The sequence below is a fragment of the Anomaloglossus baeobatrachus genome, chromosome 6 (assembly GCF_048569485.1).
Source record: "Anomaloglossus baeobatrachus isolate aAnoBae1 chromosome 6, aAnoBae1.hap1, whole genome shotgun sequence".
NCBI classification, from domain to species: domain Eukaryota; kingdom Metazoa; phylum Chordata; class Amphibia; order Anura; family Aromobatidae; genus Anomaloglossus; species Anomaloglossus baeobatrachus.
Window position 1 is genome coordinate 290,623,169 of NC_134358.1, and position 20,244 is coordinate 290,643,412.

Below are 20,244 nucleotides of genomic sequence, written 5' to 3' on the forward strand. Positions count from 1 at the left end.
CCCCAGCAAAACCTATGGCAAAAAAAATTAGCTGTGCGCACACTGCGTTTTTTTCTTAAGAAAATTCTTTCAGTAGATTTTCTTAAGAAAAAGAATGAGCATGTCACTTCTTTTCTGCAGCTAACTGCGTTAGTTACCATAGATAATGACACAATAACGCGGGGAGCAACCAGCGGTAAAAACGCACCAAAAACGCGGCAAAAACGCAGGTGCGTTTTTGCTGCGTTTTTTAACGCAACGCAGGTGCACTAATCCTTCACTCTTAAGAAATTTCTTAAGAAAAATCATTTTTCTAGTGTGAACATAGCCTAAGGCTGCTTTCACACATCCGTTTTTAGCAGTGCGGCTCAATCCGGCTCAAAAACCTATGCAATGGATGCGGCAAAAAAAACGGATCCGTTGCATAAGTTTTTCCATGCGGCCAGTCCAGTTTTTGACGGATGTGGCTTAATATTGAGCATGCGCAGTGCAAAAAAACGCATCCAGCGGCCGGATGCGTTTTTGCGCAGGACGCCGCATCCGGCATCCATAGGCTTGCATTGTAAATTGCAACGCGATGCGTTTTTTTCGCCGCACCAAAAAACATGCAAGGCAACGTTTTATCCAGCCGCCGCATGGGCTAAATATGCCGCATCCGGCAAAAAACGGACGCAACGCAATGCCATGCGGCACAATACGGCGCTAATGCAAGTCTATGCAGGAAAAAACGCAACCGGCGGTAAAAAAAAAAAACGGTTGCGTTTTTTCTGCAGTGTCGTATTGTGCCGCTCAGCAAAAACCAGATGTGTGTTCCCACTAAGTTCCCACGATGAGTATTTGGTGCAGTTTTTGTCTCCTTTTAGGCTCTCATGTTTTAAATAAAGCTGCTTAGTTTTTGAAATGTCCTGTTTAGGGATGGGCAAACCCGGACTGTAAAAGTCCAGCCTGCGCAGTTTCAAAATTGCTTGGGTTTCGGATCCAGGTCCAGGATTCTGGGTGTTTGATCCAGATGCAGCACTCGAGAAATTAAAAATATATAAATAAAGTAAAAATAAAGAAATTAAGAATGAAGTGAGCGCTTCATACTCACTTAGGCTCCGTCGCGGCTGTAAAATGCTCCCGCACGGCTGTACTCTGCTCCTGCAGTCTCCCTGGGCAACTCATCATTGCTCATCCATATGCACTGCTTTCCCTGCCAACCGTCCGGCCTGACATCTGTGATTGGTTGCAGTCAGACGTGCCCCCAGCCCGTGTGACAGTGTCTGACTGCAACTACTCACAAGCACCAGGACGGTCGGTGGGTGGGGAAAGCAGTGCAACTGTCTGCGAGTCAAATTCATGATATAAAAATAAATAAAACAATTGGCGTAGATTCCCCCCATATTATGATACCAAGCACAAATCAAGCCCAAGACTACAGGGTGCAGCACCCAGCCATGCGCTCATCTTGGCAGCTTTTTTTAACTCTTTATATAAACGGCTTGCGGTCCCCCCCAATTTTGATACCCAGCCATGATAAAGCCCGATGGCTGGGGCTGGTATTCTCAGACTGGGAAAGGCTATGGTTATTAGGCAGCCCCAGCCTAAAAATAGCAGCCTGTAGCATTAGATGCTACAAGCTTGACGCTTTACCTGGCTTTCACTTACAGATTAGTGATGGGGGTGTCATAGATGCCTGCCATCATTAATCTAAAGCTTAGTGACAGCTGTGGGCTGTTATTAACCCCTCATTCCCCTGATTGCCACCGCATCAGGGTAATCGGGAAGAGCTGGGTAAAGCGCCCAGCTTGTCGCATCTAATGGATGCGACAATTTCGGGCGGCTAGAGCCTGATATTTTTAGGCTGGGTCTCCCAAGGTTGAGAATACCAGCCCCAGCTGTTGGGCTTTATCTTGGCTGGGTATCAAAATTGAAGGGGGGACCGCACGTCGTTTTTTAAAATGTAATTATTTAATTAAAAAAAAAAGTTGCATGCTGTTTCCTCTTCTTTTGATACACAGCCAACATAAGTGCAGGACTGTGGCTGCAGCCTTTAGCCATGGGCTTTATTTGTGCTGGGTATCATAATACTGGGGGAACCTGCATCAATTATTTTTGTTTATTTTTATACCATGATACTGATGGTAGATGCTAGAGTGTACCAGCTTTTTCCAGGTATAACGTCATTTTAACACGCCCCCTATCACATGATAAGGGCGTGTTCAAAATGCTGCCCGAAGTTTCCAGCCACAATAAACATTATTTTTCTAAGTCCACGTGGGCATGGAGTTGTTTATAATAGAAGTGGGGGTGAGACCCCCCATATAGGGGGTTGCAGGTGGGGACAAAGCCCCCCCCTTGCATGATTATGGCGGATGAGAGAAAACATTGTGACGCCCATCAATCAAGTTAGTCATGCCCACTAACCTGGAATGAGCCTGTACATTCTAGGCTCAGAGTAGATGCTAGAGTGTATGGGCTCCTTCAGTTACACTGCTTTCCCCGCCCACCGGTTGTCCTGGCACCTGTGATTGGATGCAGTCAGCTGACATGTTGGCACTCAGGGTGAGGGCGCTTCACAGTGTAACCAATCACAAGCGCTGGTGGGAGGGGAAAGCCATGCATATGCATGAGCAGTAATTAATGGCCTAGGAAGTGAATGCGAGGCCTGGGAGCAGCATACAGCCATGCCGGAGCCTTCGTAAGTATAGCGCGCTTGCTCCTATTCCCCTATCCCTTCTACCACCATTTTTAAACTCCGGATTCTGATACCTATAGACTTATATGGGGGCCAGATTCCGGACCGTGTCCGGATTTTTAAAAAAGACAACAGAGACCTGCTGGTCCCGGTTATCTGTGAGTCCTCCCATCTCTAGTCCTGTTGCTTAGCTTTGATTAAACTTTATTGATAGTCATGTGTGGATTACATGTGTTTCAACTGCATTTCCACTGCGGAAACATACTGAACATGTATATTTGTTTTTACCTGTGGATTTCCTGCATCTCATTCAAGTCTATGTAGAAAATCTGCCAATTTAGGGTCACCTAATAAAAAATATGGACACATAGGAAATGGCTCTATAGCTCAGGATACTGAGGTATTATCTCTATGTAATAGCAAACACCTGTACAACAAGTGAGGAGCAGAATTACTCAGACTATGGGCCACACGACCAATGGGCCCTGAAATGGCTCTAATTGATCTTCATGTCATCTGTAATGTACTCCACTAATTGGATATTATTTGAAGTCCCTGTAATCTGAAGCCATTACCTGACTCATTGGCGTGTCCATATTCTAATTACAATAATCATTATTTTCACTGGCTTAGTCCTGTGTATGTCATTAACTATGGAAGTGTTGAATGTGTGAAATGAGTCAGGCAGTGCCTGATACGCATAGAATTTTCACAATGGAAAGTACAAGAATTCACTGTGCTAAAAAAAAATTATACAGCACTACATGTGCCAGAAAAGTTTCATTAACCTTCCAAAAGGGTAGGTTCACATGGCAGGTACGCTGGGGATTTATTTTAAAAGGCTCCGATTCATCAAAACCAGCCATCTTCACTCCAGTCTTAATGAGGGGGCATGGTGGAGTGCAAGGCTCATGATTAACTCATTAATGAATCAGGAGGAGCTGTGGTGTGCGCTCACCACAAGTCTTATTGTAGTCCCTGCTGGAGATAGATGTGTGGCGTAGCGAATGTTGCCTCCCGTCATCAATTTGACAACCAACGATAGACGCACCCTGTCCCACCCAGCTCAGCCCACTTTGTTGGAGCTGGCAAAAATGGCCGCAAGAGTGGCAAAAGTCACAAAATGTTAGGGTAGCCTTGAGCTGCACCAAAGGTTTGTGACTTTTCAAATATGGTGGATAAGCAGTTTGTCAGGACTTTTCAGGAACAATCTTCTCAGTGCACTACATTATCATAAAAATGAGATTTTACCAAATATCATAGTAAAAGATTTGCATGAAAGCCATATGACAGTTGACCTAAGGGGCATATTTTATGCAATGCAAAGCCTGAAATGTGCAGGAAAAGTCTGTAGCCTAAATTGTCATACTGCAGATTTCAAGCTTTGCAAAAGTCATGTACGGTAGTGAAATTACTGTAGAATCTGCGATAAACATGCATCTATTGCACCTTTGGGATATGGGCACACATTGTCTTTTTTAGGTGGGTCCATTCCAAAATCTGCCTGAAAAAGCACCCAAAAATGTTCAAAAGAATGAACCTATGCTTTTTTTTATGTAAAAACGACCTGCTTTACATATCTTAACTGGTTCAGGTTTTCAAAGACGCCTAGAAATGACCTGACCTTTCTTCAGGGTCTGAAGATGCTCTATACTTTACAATACAAGTCAACTAGAAGATACAAAAGACGCCTGGGTATCTTTTTAAATATTTTGCCAGTACTTGAAAAAAAACACTAGCAGTTTCTTCATTGTTGAATGGAATTTAAAAAAATAAGTCAGAAAAAACGCCAGTAATAAAAGATGCCACAAAAAACACTAGAAAAAGAAAAAGCCCTGCTGGGGTGAAGAATGTCAACAAAAGTGCTTGGGCGGGGGGGGAATGAATATACGGCTACAAAAGGCGCTTCAGGAAAAAATGGGATATCCCTAAGCCCCTTCCTCTTGAAACACCTCAGAGAATGCCTAAAAAGAGCAAGGACGTATAATTACGACCTATGTTTTTCCACCCCTACCTGTTAACGCAAAGATAAAATAAAATGCTACCTGCACCCCATTCACACATCTACGGATAGAACACATGGCCATTATAATCTTCGGGGGAATTCACATGTTGCGGTTTTGTTTGAGGGCGGAGATCAGATACCCACAAATATAAAACATCTCAGTTTTTTATTTAAGTTGTAAATCAAAGTAATCCATAATATGTGAAAAGGTCTGGGAAAAAGATTGGATAGCACGGAGATGTTCTCAGCGTGTCGTCCGAGTGCTGTGCATTCTTTACTGCTTAAAGAGGTGGTTCACCCTTTTTCATTATTGGCCACATCGATATAATGTTGAGAAACAAGGCTTCTCTCAAATACCTTGTGCTGACAATATTGCCTGTGAGCGGCGCTATTGCTGTCCACTCATCTCCATCACATGACCCCCCAGGCTTTGTGACCTGTGATGTCACGTCCACTTCCTGTTGACCTGACATCACCGTGGTCGGCCCCAGTCACCATGAGTCACTGGGCTGTGGGTGGTGTTCCACCGCTAGTCACAGCCCAGCATCGCTCCTGCTTGCGCGCTCTACAGTGAAAGAAGAGGGAGCAGGGAAATGATGGGCTGTGACGCTGGGCTGTGACGAGTGGTGAAATGCCACCCACAGCCCAGCCAGTCAGGAAAACTGTGGCCCGCCTCAGTTGACGTGACATCACCGGATATCAGAGGTCACGGAGCCCGGGGATCACGTTATGGGGATGAGCGGATCGCAATAGCGCCACTCACAGGCACTATTGGCAACGCAAGGTATTTGCAAGAAACATTGTTTATCAACATAATATCAATGTGGCCAGTAATGAAAAGGGTGAACCACCCCTTTAATGGTTAAGAGAAGCATTGGGGTTTTTTTTCATACGATAAAAACAGATGCCATCATGATGTTAAAAATGAACACATAGACCAAAAATGGATGAAAAATAGAACCAGTGCACTGATGAAAAATGGTTTGTTTATTTTTTCTCTTTCAAATGCCATAAAAAGCAGACATCTAAATGAGGCCAAACCTTTTTGTCAGTCAATGTACTGGGAATCCAGTAAGTAGGGCATTACATGAAGAACTAACATTTTCACTAGAAAAAAAACACTGAAAGTTGTTTTAGGTTGGACTTTGGCTGCGACATATTTTATGGGACTAAAGATTGCTTTATACCAATGCTACATTGCAGCAAAATGCAAGTGAATGATGTGGCGTTATTTCTCCCAAGGCGCCACAACAATCAAGTCGCAAAATATCAGAACCAGCTGGATCTTTAGTGACATGATTGTCGCGGCACTTTGTGGTTCACAATGCAATCCCATTCACTTGATGTATCAGCAGTGTACAGTGCACCTCAGCTGCACAGGCTATCTCCAGTTCAAAGCTGCTCTGTAACCCCAGCCTTAGGTCTCATTTACTAATAGCAAGCTAAGGCACAGCCACAGTGTAGGAGATGTTGAGGTGCACTTGTAGGTTTCCACACCATATGTCCAGAGAATTAGAAACAAGGCACTCTCAAATGGTGATACAAACCAAGAATTTATTCCATAAGTCTTAAAGCAACATGTGATGTTTCGGCCGGGTGGCCTTCATCAAACAACTTGTTATTAAGACTGTCAGGGTAGTGGTAAATGCAGTCGTATCCGCCACTATGCTGTAGTGGTGGATACCACTGCATTTACCACTACCCTGACAGTCTTAATAACAAGTTGTTTGATGAAGGCCACCCGGCCGAAACGTCACATGTTGCTTTAAGACTTATGGAATAAATTCTTGGTTTGTATCACCATTTCAGAGTGCCTTGTTTCTAATTCTTAGGTCTCATTTAGACATAAGTAATTTTTTTTTGTATGCAAAAAATAACCAAAAAACAGTCTGTGTGTCTTCAGGGTTTTGAATCAGATTTTCATCAGGGTTTGGTCAGTGGATGACTTTTTACCATCAGTATTTCATCAGTGATTAAAAAAAAAAAAAATATATATATATATACATACACTGAACAAAAATATTAATGCAACGCTTTTGTACTTTTGTTTTTGTTCCCATTTTTCAGGAGTTGAACTTAAAGATCTAATACCTTTTCTATGTACACAAGGTTTTTTTTTCTCTCAACTATTCATAAATGGTCTAAGGCCATGTGCGCACGTTGCGTTTTTTCTTGCGTTTTGTTTGCGTTGTAAACTGCACCGTGTCAATAACAAAATGCATGCGTCAAACTTCCCCAGCAAAGTCTATGAGAAGTCAATATTCCATGCGCACGTTGCTTTTTTTTAGGCAGTGTTTTGTTTGACAAATATTTGTCAAAATCGTTACGTAAAAAAAGCAGCATGTCACTTCTTCATTGCGTTTTGTGAACATTTTCCACCCATTGAAAAAAATGAGGTGTATCCAAAACGCAACCAAAATGTTTAGCTGTGCGTTTGCCCTGGTACGGTGGCAATCGAGGTAATAAAGAGTTAGTGGCAGCACATAGCTGACACTAAGTCCTAGGTTAATCATGGCAGGCATCTGAGACACCCCCCATGATCTGTAAGTGAAAGTAAATAAACACATACACCCAAAAAATCCTTTATTTGGAATAAAAGACAAAAACACACCCTCTTTCACTACTTTATTAACCCCAAACACTTTTCCAGGTCTGATGTAATCCACACGAGGTCCCACAATGCTTCCAGCTCTGCTACACCGAAAGCTCACAGCGAGCGGCCATAGAGCACGACCGCTCGCTGTATGCTCCACGCAGCAACTGAAGTGAGTCGCGCTCTCAGCGGTGACGTTACTCAGGTTACCCGCGGCCACAGCTGGAGTCCTCCACCAGTGATAGCAAGTCGCCCGAGTGACTGAAGTGAACCGCGCACTCAGGTGATTTGCGGTCACAGGTGAGTCATTCACCTGTAACCGCAAATCAGGCCGCAATACAGAGACAGAGCCGCGCAATGACAATGAACTCGTGTGAAATTCTGACGTCACAGCTGCGGGCCCTGCACTACTGCCTGCGTGGTGGCACTGACCTCAGAGGTTCACCCGAGTTCATTCTCATCGCATGGCTTTGTCTCCTGTCAGTGGGCAGTCATGCTATCTATTTTTTCTATCGATCCCTCTATCTATGTATTCTAGCTACCTATCAAATCCTATCCTATCATATTTTATTTCTCCTTTAAAAATGCACAGTCAGAAACGCAGCCCAAACGCAGTGATAATGCGTGCGTTTTACCGTGTTTTTTTGTCAAACGCAGTGTTTACATTTGCCAAGAGTCTGCCAGAGGGTGCATTTTTGTTGTCAAACCAGAACTCAGCGTGCAGACATAGCCTTAATCTGTGTTAGGGAGCACTTCTCCTTTGCGAAGATAACTCATTCATCTAACAGTTGTGGCATATCAAGATGCTGATTAGACAGCATGATTATTGCACAGGTGTGCCTTAGGCTGGCCACAAAAGGCCACCCTAATTTGTGGAATTTTACAGTATTGGAGGGGGTGGGTCCAAAAATTAGTCAGTATCTAGTGTGAGCAACATTTGCCTCATCAGTGCAGCACATCTTCACATAGAGTTGATCAGCTTGTTGATTGTGGCCTGTGGAATGTTGGTCCACTCGTCTTCAATGGCTGTGCATTATTGCTAGATATTGGCAGGAACGTGAACACGCTGTCCTATACGCTGATCCAGAGCATCCCAAACATGCTAAGTGGGGGACAAGTCCAGTGAGTATGCTGGCCATGCAAGAACTGGGATTTTTGTTCAGTGTGTGTGTGTGTGTGGTGTGTATATGTACACTGCCTACAAGTAGTATTCAACCCCCTGCAGATTTAGCAGGTTTGATAAGATGCAAATAAGTTAGAGCCTGCAAACTTCAACCAAGAGCAGGATTTATTAACAGATGCATAAATCTTACAAACCAACAAGTTATGTTGCTCAGTTAAATTTTAATAAATTTTCAACATAAAAGTGTGGGTCAATTATTATTCAACCCCTAGGTTTAATATTTTGTGGAATAACCCTTGTTTGCAATTACAGCTAATAATCGTCTTTTATAAGACCTGATCAGGCCGGCACAGGTCTCTGGAGTTATCTTGGCCCACTCCTCCATGCAGATCTTCTCCAAGTTATCTAGGTTCTTTGGGTGTCTCATGTGGACTTTAATCTTGAGCTCCTTCCACAAGTTTTCACTTGGGTTAAGGTCAGGAGACTGACTAGGCCACTGCAACACCTTGATTTTTTCCCTCTTGAACCAGGCCTTGGTTTTCTTGGCTGTGTGCTTTGGGTCGTTGTCTTGTTGGAAGATGAAATGACGACCCATCTTAAGATTCTTGATGGAGGAGCGGAGGTTCTTGGCCAAAATCTCCAGGTAGGCCGTGCTATCCATCTTCCCATGGATGCGGACCAGATGGCCAGGCCCCTTGGCTGAGAAACAGCCCCACAGCATGATGCTGCCACCACCATGCTTGACTGTAGGGATGGTATTCTTGGGGTCGTATGCAGTGCCATCCAGTCTCCAAACATCACGTGTGTGGTTGGCACCAAAGATCTCGATCTTGGTCTCATCAGACCAGAGAACCTTGAACCAGTCTGTCTCAGAGTCCTCCAAGTGATCATGAGCAAACTGTAGACGAGCCTTGACATGACGCTTTGAAAGTAAAGGTACCTTACGGGCTCGTCTGGAACGGAGACCATTGCGGTGGAGTACGTTGCTTATGGTATTGACTGAAATCAAAGTCCCCACTGCCATGAGATCTTCCCGGAGCTCCTTCCTTGTTGTCCTTGGGTTAGCCTTGACTCTTCGGACAAGCCTGGCCACGGCACGGGTGGAAACTTTCAAAGGCTGTCCAGGCCGTGGAAGGCTAACAGTAGTTCCATAAGCCTTCCACTTCCGGATGATGCTCCCAACAGTGGAGACAGGTAGGCCCAACTCCTTGGAAGGGGTTTTGTACCCCTTGCCAGCCTTGTGACCCTCCACGATCTTGTCTCTGATGGCCTTGGAATGCTCCTTTTGTCTTTCCCATGTTGACCAAGTATGAGTGCTGTTGACAAGTTTGGGGAGGGTCTTAATTAGTCAGAAAAGGCTGGAAAAAGAGATAATTAATCCAAACATGTGAAGCTCATTGTTCTTTGTGCCTGAAATACTTCTTAATACTTTAGGGGAACTAAACAGAATTCTTGTGGTTTGAGGGGTTGAATAATAAATGACCCTCTGAATAAACTTTTCACAATTTAAAAAAAAAAAAAAAAAAGAAATAACATTCTTTTTTGCTGCAGTGCATTTCACACTTCCAGGCTGATCTACAGTCCAAATGTCACAATGCCAAGTTAATTCCGAATGTGTAAACCTGCTAAATCTGCAGGGGGTTGAATACTACTTGTAGGCACTGTATATAGTCATATGAAAAAGTTTGAGCACCCATATTAATGTTAACCTTTTTTCCTTATAACAATTTGGGTTTTTGCAACAGCTATTTCAGTTTCATATATCTAATAACTGATGGACTGAGTAATATTTCTGGATTGAAATGAGGTTTATTGTACTAACAGAAAATGTGCAATCCGCATTTAAACAAAATTTGACCGGTGCAAAAGTATGGGCACCCTTATCAATTTCTTAATCTGAACACTCCTAACTACTTTTTACTGACTTACTAAAGCACTAAATTGATTTTGTAACCTCATTGAGCTTTGAACTTCATAGGCAGGTGTATCCAATCATGAGAAAAGGTATTTAGGGTGGCCACTTGCAAGTTGTTCTCCTATTTGAATCTCCTATGAAGAGTGGCATCATGGGCTCCTCAAAACAACTCTCAAATGATCTGAAAACAAAGATTATTCAACATAGTTTTGCAGGGGAAGGATACAAAAAGTTGTCTCAGAGATTTAAACTGTCAGTTTCCACTGTGAGGAACATAGTAAGGAAATGGAAGAACACAGGTACAGTTCTTGTTAAGCCAAGAAGTGGCAGGCCAAGACAAATATCAGAAAGGCAGAGAAGAATGGTGAGAACAGTCAAGGACAATCCACAGACCACCTCCAAAGACCTGCAGCATCATCTTGCTGCAGATGGTGTCAATGTGCATCGGTCAACAATACAGCGCACGTTGCACAAGGAGAAGCTGTATGAGAGAGTGATGCGAAAGAATCCGTTTCTGCAAGCACACCACAAACAGTCGCCTGAGGTATGCAAAAGCACATTTGGACAAGCCAGTTACATTTTGAAAGAAGGTCATGTGGACTGATGAAAAAAAGATTGAGTTGTTTGGTCATAGAAAAAGGCGTTATGCATGGAGGCAAAAAAACACGGCATTACAAGAAAAGCACTTGCTACCCACAGTAAAATTTGTTGCAGGTTCCTTCATGCTTTGGGGCTGTGTGGCCAACGCCGGCACCGGGAAACTTGTTAAAGTTGATGGATTCAGCTCAGTATCGGCAGATTCTTGAAAATAATGTGCAAGAATCAGTGACGAAGTTGAAGTTAAGCAGAGGATGGATATTTCAGCAAGACAATGATCCAAAACACCACTCCAAATCTACTCAGGCATTCATGCAGAGGGACAATTACAATGTTATGGAATGGCCATCCCAGTCCCCAGACCTGAATATCATTGAACATCTGTGGGATGATTTGAAGCGTGCTGTCTATGCTTGGCGACCATCAAACTTAACTGAACTGGAATTGTTTTGTAAACAGGAATGGTCAAATATACCTTCATCCAGGATCCAGGAACTCATTAAAAGCTACAGGAAGCAACTAGAGGCTGTTATTTTTGCAAAAGGAGGATCTACAAAATATTAATGTCACTTTTATGTTGAGGTGCCCATACTTTTGCAGCGGTCAAATTTTGTTTAAATGCGGATTGCACATTTTCTGTTAGTACAATAAAACTCATTTCAATCCAGAAATATTACTCAGTCCATCAGTTATTAGATACTGTATATGAAACAGAAATAGCTGTTGCAAAAACCCAAATTGTTATAAAGAAAAAAGGTTAACATTTATAGGGATGCCCAAACTTTTTCATATGACTGTATATGTGTGTGTAATATAATTTTTTTTCTTTTGTTGATATGTCTGGTGAAGAAATTTGTTTGTGGTTCTTCTTTATTCAGCAGTAAAAAAATGGCTACTAATTAGATTTTGGTGCACAGGGGCTGGACTGTGCTCTGGGTCTTCTTTTGTCTGTGTTACATGGAGTTTTGCAGAAACGTTGCTGACTGCCATGGTGGCATTGGTCTCTCTTCAGATTATAGATTCTGACACTCCACCCAATGGTTACTCTATCTGGAATCATTACAGGCAGACTCACTGCTGTGTGCTGATTCATAGGCAGGCTAGCAAGAGTAAAGCCTGCTTTACTCGGGACGACCGATTGTGTGTTTCACAATCGATCGTACCCGCCCCCGTCGTTTTTGCGTCACGGGCAAATCACTGCCCGTGGTACACAAACTCGTTTAACCCCCTTCACACGTACTTACCTGCTGTGCGACGTCGCTGTGGGCGACGAACGTCCACTTCCTGAAGTGGAAGGGATGTTCGGCGTCACAGCGACGTCACACAGCCGCCGGCCAATAAAAGCGGAGGGGCGGAGATGAGCGGGACGTAAACATCCCGCCCACCTCCTTCCTTCCACATAGCCGGTGGGTGCCGTGGGACGGAGGTAAGCTGCTGTTCATCGTTCCCGGGGTGTCACACGGAGCGGCGTGTGCTACCCCGGGAACGATGAGCAACCGGCGCCATTTTAATTAAACGAGATTATGAAACCGAGCGACGAGTACACGACTCACAATTTGTGAGCGATACTGCGTCGCTCGGAGGTGTCACACAGCCCGACGTCGCAAGTGATGCTGGATGTGCGTCACAAAAACCGTGACCCCGACGATCTATCGCACGATAGATCGTCTCGTGTAAAGCACCCTTTAATCTCTTCTAAACAGCTTGCTCCTTTAATCACATGTTGTGAGGAGACCTAGCACATCTTCTCCCCTTCTATTGATACAGTTGGCATCCTTCCACCCATGCCAGCAATAGTTTATTCTATGTTGGTCTAAGAGCTGTGGTGTCCCAGACTCTCTTTAGTGAAAGTTGTGCTGAATTGTGCATTTTCCTTGGTGTGTGGTTGTGGAGTGTATCCGTGTTGTTTTGTACTTCCTTCCTGCTCTTGTTTTCCTCCTGAATCTCTTATTGTATTCTCGTGTGTCTGTGTGTGTGTGTGTGTGTGTGTGTGTGTGTGTGTGTGTGTGTGTGTGTGCTGTGACAGAGTGTTTGTTTTTTTCCCTTGCCTGTCTTTTTATCTGTGGTTTCAAAACACTACTGTCCCATTCTTCTATGGAGGGGAGAGGGAATTAGATCAGGACTAGTCAGGAGCAGGGCCAGGAAGAAAACTTGGGCCTCTCCACCATTAGGAGTATCTCTAAGGTTAATAAATAGCGTAGGGACAGCTTAGGAGCCCTGGTTCCCCGCTATCCCCGAGTAAACGTGACAGTCTGTGATTCCCAAGCCCCTCTGCCTGCCCCCATTCTGTAATTAACATGCCAGCTCTGTATTAAATCTCAGCAGTGACCTGTCATTCAAAGACCCTAGGCAGGCAAAGGGGTCGGGGAATCACAGACAAGGAGAAGACCCAGAGTACATTCCAGCCCCTGTACACCGAAACCCAATTAGCTGAAAATGTCACATGGTGATTAAAGAACAACATCATATTGGATTTCTGCACCAAAGGTATCATTTAATCAGTACTACAGCACTATTACAGCCGTGTTTTTACATTACATTAACAAAGTCGTGCTGACAGGTTCTCTTTAATTGTGCAATATTCATCAAGAGGGGTTACACAGGCTTAAGTGACATTTCTGTTGTCACTCTGTGACTGCAGATTGTTAAATAGTGATACTTTGCTTTAGGCTCCCTTCACACATCCGTGTCTTCGTTACGTGTGACGTCCGTTTTCACAGGTACTGGGGACACTGACAGACATAGACCCATTAATATCAATAGATGTGCGCACACATGCGTGTTTTCCCATGGACCATGTGTCCGTGTGGAGCATACGTGTGTCCGTGTACTCCACACATAGACAAGTCCGTTTTTCTCTGGCAGCACATTTGTCACATGGACTGCACGGATGTGCTCGGTGTGACATAAGTGTGACACGTACCAGAGAAAATACGTGTCTGTGAAATAAAATTAATTTTTACACTCCCCTTCTCCACCGCTGCTGTCACTTGCTTCTGACTTCTGCTTATTATGCTCATCGCATATTCACTGCACCGAGGACCGGAAGCAGCAGCGGGGAGTCAGCAGGGCCGGAGATCACCGAGCGGAGATAGCAGCGCAGAGCAGAAAGTTCCTGTTCTCCATATATTATCATGGATAGCATACAGAGAACACACACATGTGCCAAAATCACGGCACACGGAGGGACATACACACCTTTTACATGGCCGTGCAAAACGTGTGTGGTTGTTCACAGACATGTGAAAGAGGCCTTAAAAGAATATCTTTTATTTCTTATATTTGTAAGAATTTTCCTTTCAATAAAAATAAATTGAATAAAAGAAGTGGATGAGAATCTAGTCAGCATGTGACTAGTCGCATACTGGGCTGGAAATGTAGATTAATCCTCGCAGTATGCACAGGTGCAGCAACATAGAGTGACTGCAGAAACTTCTTTTGAGCAGAGTAAATGCCTTTAAACAAGAAGGTGTAGATAGATAATGTTTATACCTTGCCTGGATTTTGCTGTTTAAAGTGAGCTAATTCATGAAGAAATACGGTGTAGCTTGACCAGGATTCTGCTATACACTGGCTGAGACGTGTTTTGCATTCTGAATTAGCGCTGATCACCTCCCACCTAAGAAAGAAAAATTGACAAATTAAAAATAGTAATAATGAAAAAATCTATATAATATATAGCTAGAGTGAGCATAAATGTGTACACCCCTTGGAAAAGTAAATCAGCATCTCACTGAACACAAGGACAAATTTCAATAGTTTTGTAGAACATTTTTTTAACTCATAACATGAAAATAAGATTTAAAAAATTACTTTCATTACAAAATCTTCAGTTTCACACAAATTAATTGATGCAAAAATGAACACACCCCACATCAAAAACTACATTAGTTTTTTGTATGATCTTCGTAATTTTTAAGGATATCGCCAAGTCTCCTAGGCACGGAATGAACAAGTTGTCGACATATTGCAACATTGTCTCTTCCAGTCTTACATATGTGTTTTAGATCATTGTCAAATTGGAAAAGTGCACGTCTACCAAGGGCATGGAGAGATGTAGCATATTCTCTTTCAATAAAGGTCATTACATCTTTGAATTCATGATACCATCAATGAAATTAAGCTCTCTGACACTAGCATGATGCACAACATAAGTACACTGCCACCATCATGTTTCACTGTATTCGCCTTGAAGAAAAATGTATTGTAACGGAAAGCCACCCAGTAAGCAGGACCCCGAGGTACCCCAAAACCCTTTAACTCCTATACAGGGATCTGGAATTACTGCAGGGTCCAGGGGTTCACTGCCTAAGGTAGGCTGCAGTCCAGAGACAGGGATAGTCGCCAGGCGAGGTCCAAACCAGATCGTCAGCAAGGTGCAAAAATGGAAAGGCAGGAGGGAATGTCCAGAAAAACAGGCCGAGGTCAAACCGAGATGTCAGGCGAGGTACAAAAGAGCAGGCAGGAGGAATGTCCAGAAAACAGGCCAAGTTTAAAACCAGGATACCAGGCGAGGTACAAAGCAGCAGGCATGAGGGATGTCAATAAACAAGTTCATGCGAGACATAAAGCAAGGTGCACAGTACCAGGGAGGATGTGCCTCACAGCAACACAAGACTATACCTGGCAAAGATCCAGGAACACTGAAGAATATAAAAAGGGTGTGGTGCCTTCCCATAGGCTGGAGTAGGAGCTGATACCAGCTAGAAGGCACACACCCCTACAGTCAGTCAGCAATACTGTAAGTTCCAGCCAGACCAAGCCTGGTGAGTGTGTGGCGACTCTGCCCACCGTAGCCCCTGGAACTGACCTCTCCCCCATCACCAGAACTCCCAGCAGTGTGAGCAGAACAGCGCCTGGTGACCCGGGCAGACGTCCCCGGAGCAGGCCTTGGTGGAGATGTGACAGTAGAGCGGCGCCTGGTGACCGGGGCAGACGTCCCCAGAGCAGGTCCTGGTGTAGATGTGACAGTAGAGCGGCGCCTGGTGATTGGGGTAGACGTCCTCGGAGTAGGCCCTGGTGGAGACGTGACATGTATTTAGCCACTCAGTCTAAAGAGTGCTTTACACGCTACGATATCGTTAGCGATAGCTAGTGATGTTGCGAGCGATAGAACCCGCCCCCGTCGCTCGTGCGACATTTGGTGATTGCTGTTTGGTGAACATTATTGTTACGGCAGCGTCACATGCACATACCTTTACAGCGACATTGCTGTGACCGCCGAACAATCCCTCCTTCAAGGGGGAGGTGCGTTCGGCGTCATAGCGACGTCACTACGGCGTCACTAAGCAGCCGGCCAATAGCAGAGGAGGGGCGGAGCTGCGCGTCCGTAACATGCCGCCCACCTCCTTCCTTCCTCATTGCCAGTGGACGCAGGTAAGGAGATGTTCGTCGTTCCTGCGGTGTCACACATAGCGATGTGTGGTGCCGCAGAAGCGACGAACAACATCGTACCTGTGGCAGCAACGATATTATGAAAAGGAGCGATGTGTCAACGATCAGCGATTTTTGACGCTTTTGCACTCGTTGATCATCGCTCATTGGTGTCACACGCTGCGATGTCACTAACGGCGCCGGATGTGCGTCACTAATGACGTGACCCCAACGATATATCGTTAGCAATGTCGCAGCGTGTAAAGCGCCATTAACTCTTCCCTAAATTGAATCCAGTCTATCCACTAAATACAGTCTCATACACACTTTTTTCTGCATCTTCTTGCCATGAAATTAAAGTGGTTTTCATTGTGTTTTACATCCATTTTTCATTTGATTTATTTTTTTTCTTTTTAATCCAGTAGGAAAACCTATGGGAAAAAGTCTGAAAATTGTTGGGTTGCAATTGACCATGCTCCATCATACTATGTGCACGCCACCCATCAGACACTCCTAATACTTCAAGAAGTGTCTGCTAAGGCCTCTTTCACATGTCAGTGATTCTGGTACGTATGTGCTTTTTTTATACGTACCAGAATCACTGACATACGCAGACCCATTATAATCAATGGGTCTGCTCACACATGAGTGATTTTTCAATGAACGTGTCTCCGTGCAGCGTACACCAGTGGCCGTGATTCTGCACGGAGACAAGTCAGTTTTTTTCTGGCATCACTGATGACCCATGGACCACACTATGGTGTGATCCGTGTGTGATCCGTGAAACACGTACCAGAAAATCACGAACATATTAAATATTAAATATTTTCAACTTACCTTGCCTGCGATTCGCTGTGCAGCCTCTGCTCTCGTCAGCTCCTGCCTGGCTCATGAATATTCATGAGAGCAGGAATAGCCAACCAGGAAGTAGCCGCTGAGAGCGGTGGGCGGACGCTGGAGAGCCGAGAAGTTCAGCACCATGGACAGCAGGAGCGAAGGCAGGTGAGTAATGTCCATATGCAATCACGGATCACGGATTGCACATGGACAACCCACATGTGCGTGTTTTACACGTCAGTGTTTTTCACTGACGTGTGAAACGGGCCTAAAGTGAACCCTTTCAGGTGCACTATGCATCCAGAACCATGAGCAATTCTGGGTGCATATTGCTAATCCCTGCCTAACCGTCCCTGTATAGACTAGCATAGATAAAAGATCTTTAGAAATTCCTTTTCTAAAGATCTCTTTATCTTATGCTAATGAGCGCGGGGACTAGTCCCAAGGGCGTTATATCCCGCGACTAGTCTGCCCAATTTGCGCATGACTGGAAGTGCCCTGCATTCAGAAGCGCGGTCACAGCAAACACAGGTATGCGCATCACTGCTGGTGATGCTGAATTGAATAGTATAATAGTACGCCCCTGTGGATGTGCTACCATGCTAAGAGAGTGGCTAGTCGGGGGATATAACGCCCTTGGGACTAGTCCCTGTGCTCATTAGCATAAGATAAAAGATCTTGAGAAATACTTTTTCTAAAGATCCCTTTATCTATGCTATCAGATGCAGGGATAGTTAGGCAGGGATTAGTAATATACACCCAGAAATGCTCGTGCATATTGCACCTGACAGGTTCCCTTTAATGATTCAAGAGCGTCTGACTCAAACACATCCTCTCATGAAGACTGGTGAGAAAATCACAGGTCCTGATGATTTGGATTGAAAGAATTTGTAAAAGCAAACTTTTTACATAAATCAAATAGGAAAAAATATTTTAGCCCCAAATTCATGCATTTAAGTAAAACATACAGTACAGACCAAAAGTTTAGACACACCTTCTCATTCAAAGAGTTTGCTTTATTTTCATGACTGAAAATTGTAGATTCACATTGAAGGCATCAAAACTATGAATTAACACATGTGGAATGAAATACTTAACAAAAAAATGTGAAACAACTGAAAATATGTCTTACAGTATATTCTAGGTTCTTCAAAGTAGCCACCTTTTGCTTTCATTACTACGTTGCACACTCTTGGCATTCTCTTGATGAGCTTCAAGAGGTAGTCACTGGAAATGGTCTTCCAACAGTTTTGAAGGAGTTCCCAGAGATGCTTAGCACTTGTTGGCCCTTTTGCCTTCACTCTGCGGTCCAGCTCACCCCAAACCATCTTGATTGGGTTCAGGTCTGGTGACTGTGGAGGCCAGGTCATCTGGCGTAGCACCCCATCACTCTCCTTCTTAGTTAAATAGCCCTTGCACAGCCTGGAGGTGTGTTTGGTGTCATTGTCCTATTGAAAAATAAATAATGGTCCAACTAAACGCAAACCGGATGGAATTGCACGCCGCTGCAAGATGCTGTGGTAGCCATGCTGGTTCAGTATGCCTTCAATTTTTAATAAATTCCCAACAGTGTCACCAGCAAAGCACCTCCACAACGTCACACCTCCTCCTCCATGCTTCATGGAACCAGGCATGTAGAGTCCATCCGTTTACCTTTTCTGCGTCACACAAAGACACGGTGGTTGGATCCAAAGATCTCAAATTTGGACTCAGACCAGAGCACAGATTTCCACTGGTCTAATGTCTATTCCTTGTGTTCTTTAGACCAGACAAGTCTCTTCTGCTTGTTGCCTGTCCTGAGCAGTGGTTTCCTAGCAGCTATTTTACCATGAAGGTCTGCTGCACAAAGTCTCCTCTTAACACTTGTTCTAGAGATGTTTCTGCTGCTAGAACTCTGTGTGGCATTGACCTGGTCTCTAATCTGAGCTGCTGTTAACCTGCAATTGCTGGTGACTCGGATAAACTTATCCTCCGCAGCAAAGGTGACTCTTGGTCTTCCTTTCCTGGGGCGGTCCTCATGTGAGCCAGTTTCTCTGTAGAGTTTGATGGTTTTTGCCACTGCACTTAGGGACACTTTCAAAGTTTTCCCAATTTTTCAGACTGACTAACCTTCATTTCTTAAAGTAATGATGGCCACTTGTTTTTCTTTACTTATCTGCTTTTTTCTTGCCATAATACAAATTCTAACAGTCTATTCAGTAGGACTATCAGCTGTGTATCCATCAGACATCTGCACAACACAACTGATGGTCCCAACCCTATTTATAAGGCAAGAAATCCCACTTATTAAATCTGACAGGGCACACCTGTGAAGTAAAAACCATTTCCGGTGACTACCTCTTGAATCTCATCAAGAGAATGCCAAGAGTGTGCAAAACAGTAATCAAAGCAAAAGGTGGCTACTTTGAAGAACCTAGAATATAAGACATATTTTCAGTTGTTTCACACTTGTTTGTTAAGTATTTCATTCCACATGTGTTAATTCATAGTTTTGATGCCTTCAATGTGAATCTACAATTTTCAGAGTCATGAAAATAAAGAAAACTCTTTCAATGAGAAGGTGTGTCCAAACGTTTGGTCTGTACTGTATATCAATTGTCTCCATAGGTGGGTCAACTCTTTAACCTGGCTGAATGGATGTGAATTCCCCAAAACATCTTAATGTTTCCCATGATTATGGAATGAGGTCTACAGCCAGCACACATGATTTTAAAGGGATTATCTGGGACTTTAACTATCCTAAGGATAGCTCATCAATGTTAATCAGTGTCTGATCGGTGGGAGTGCGACAACCGTCAAACCCACTGATCAGCTGTTCCTGGTGCATAATACATATGATATGAATAGCACAAAATACTTAATAAGTTGAAGAATAATTTTGTATTGTGTCACTATTGATGTGACCGATACATTTCCACTATAACCAAATTGTTATCTGCCGGAATAACATTCCCTAACAAATGATGGCATCTGCTGAGGCTTTGTAAGTTTGGATGGTGCCCACACTACATTGCTGTAGGGTATTAATATACTTATGCATCACATGGAAAAGAAAAGCTGAAATGTCAGGACACAGGTGTAGGGGGCTCATTGTGAGCCTCAATCATTTATAGAATCAGAGTGAGATGTCACCAAACTAGAAAGT

At 43.8% G+C, this 20,244-nt stretch overlaps 1 protein-coding gene across 2 annotated transcripts in view; it reads right to left on the minus strand.

Annotated features, from left to right (window-relative positions):
- Positions 1-20,244, minus strand: part of RETREG1 (reticulophagy regulator 1) — a 175,334-nt gene that overhangs the window by 54,222 nt on the left and 100,868 nt on the right. For both annotated transcript variants that reach the window (XM_075314875.1, XM_075314876.1), the window contains one exon: positions 14,382-14,508. In XM_075314875.1, coding sequence (XP_075170990.1) covers positions 14,382-14,508 — 127 coding nt within the window. The remainder of the gene's footprint in view (positions 1-14,381; positions 14,509-20,244) is intronic.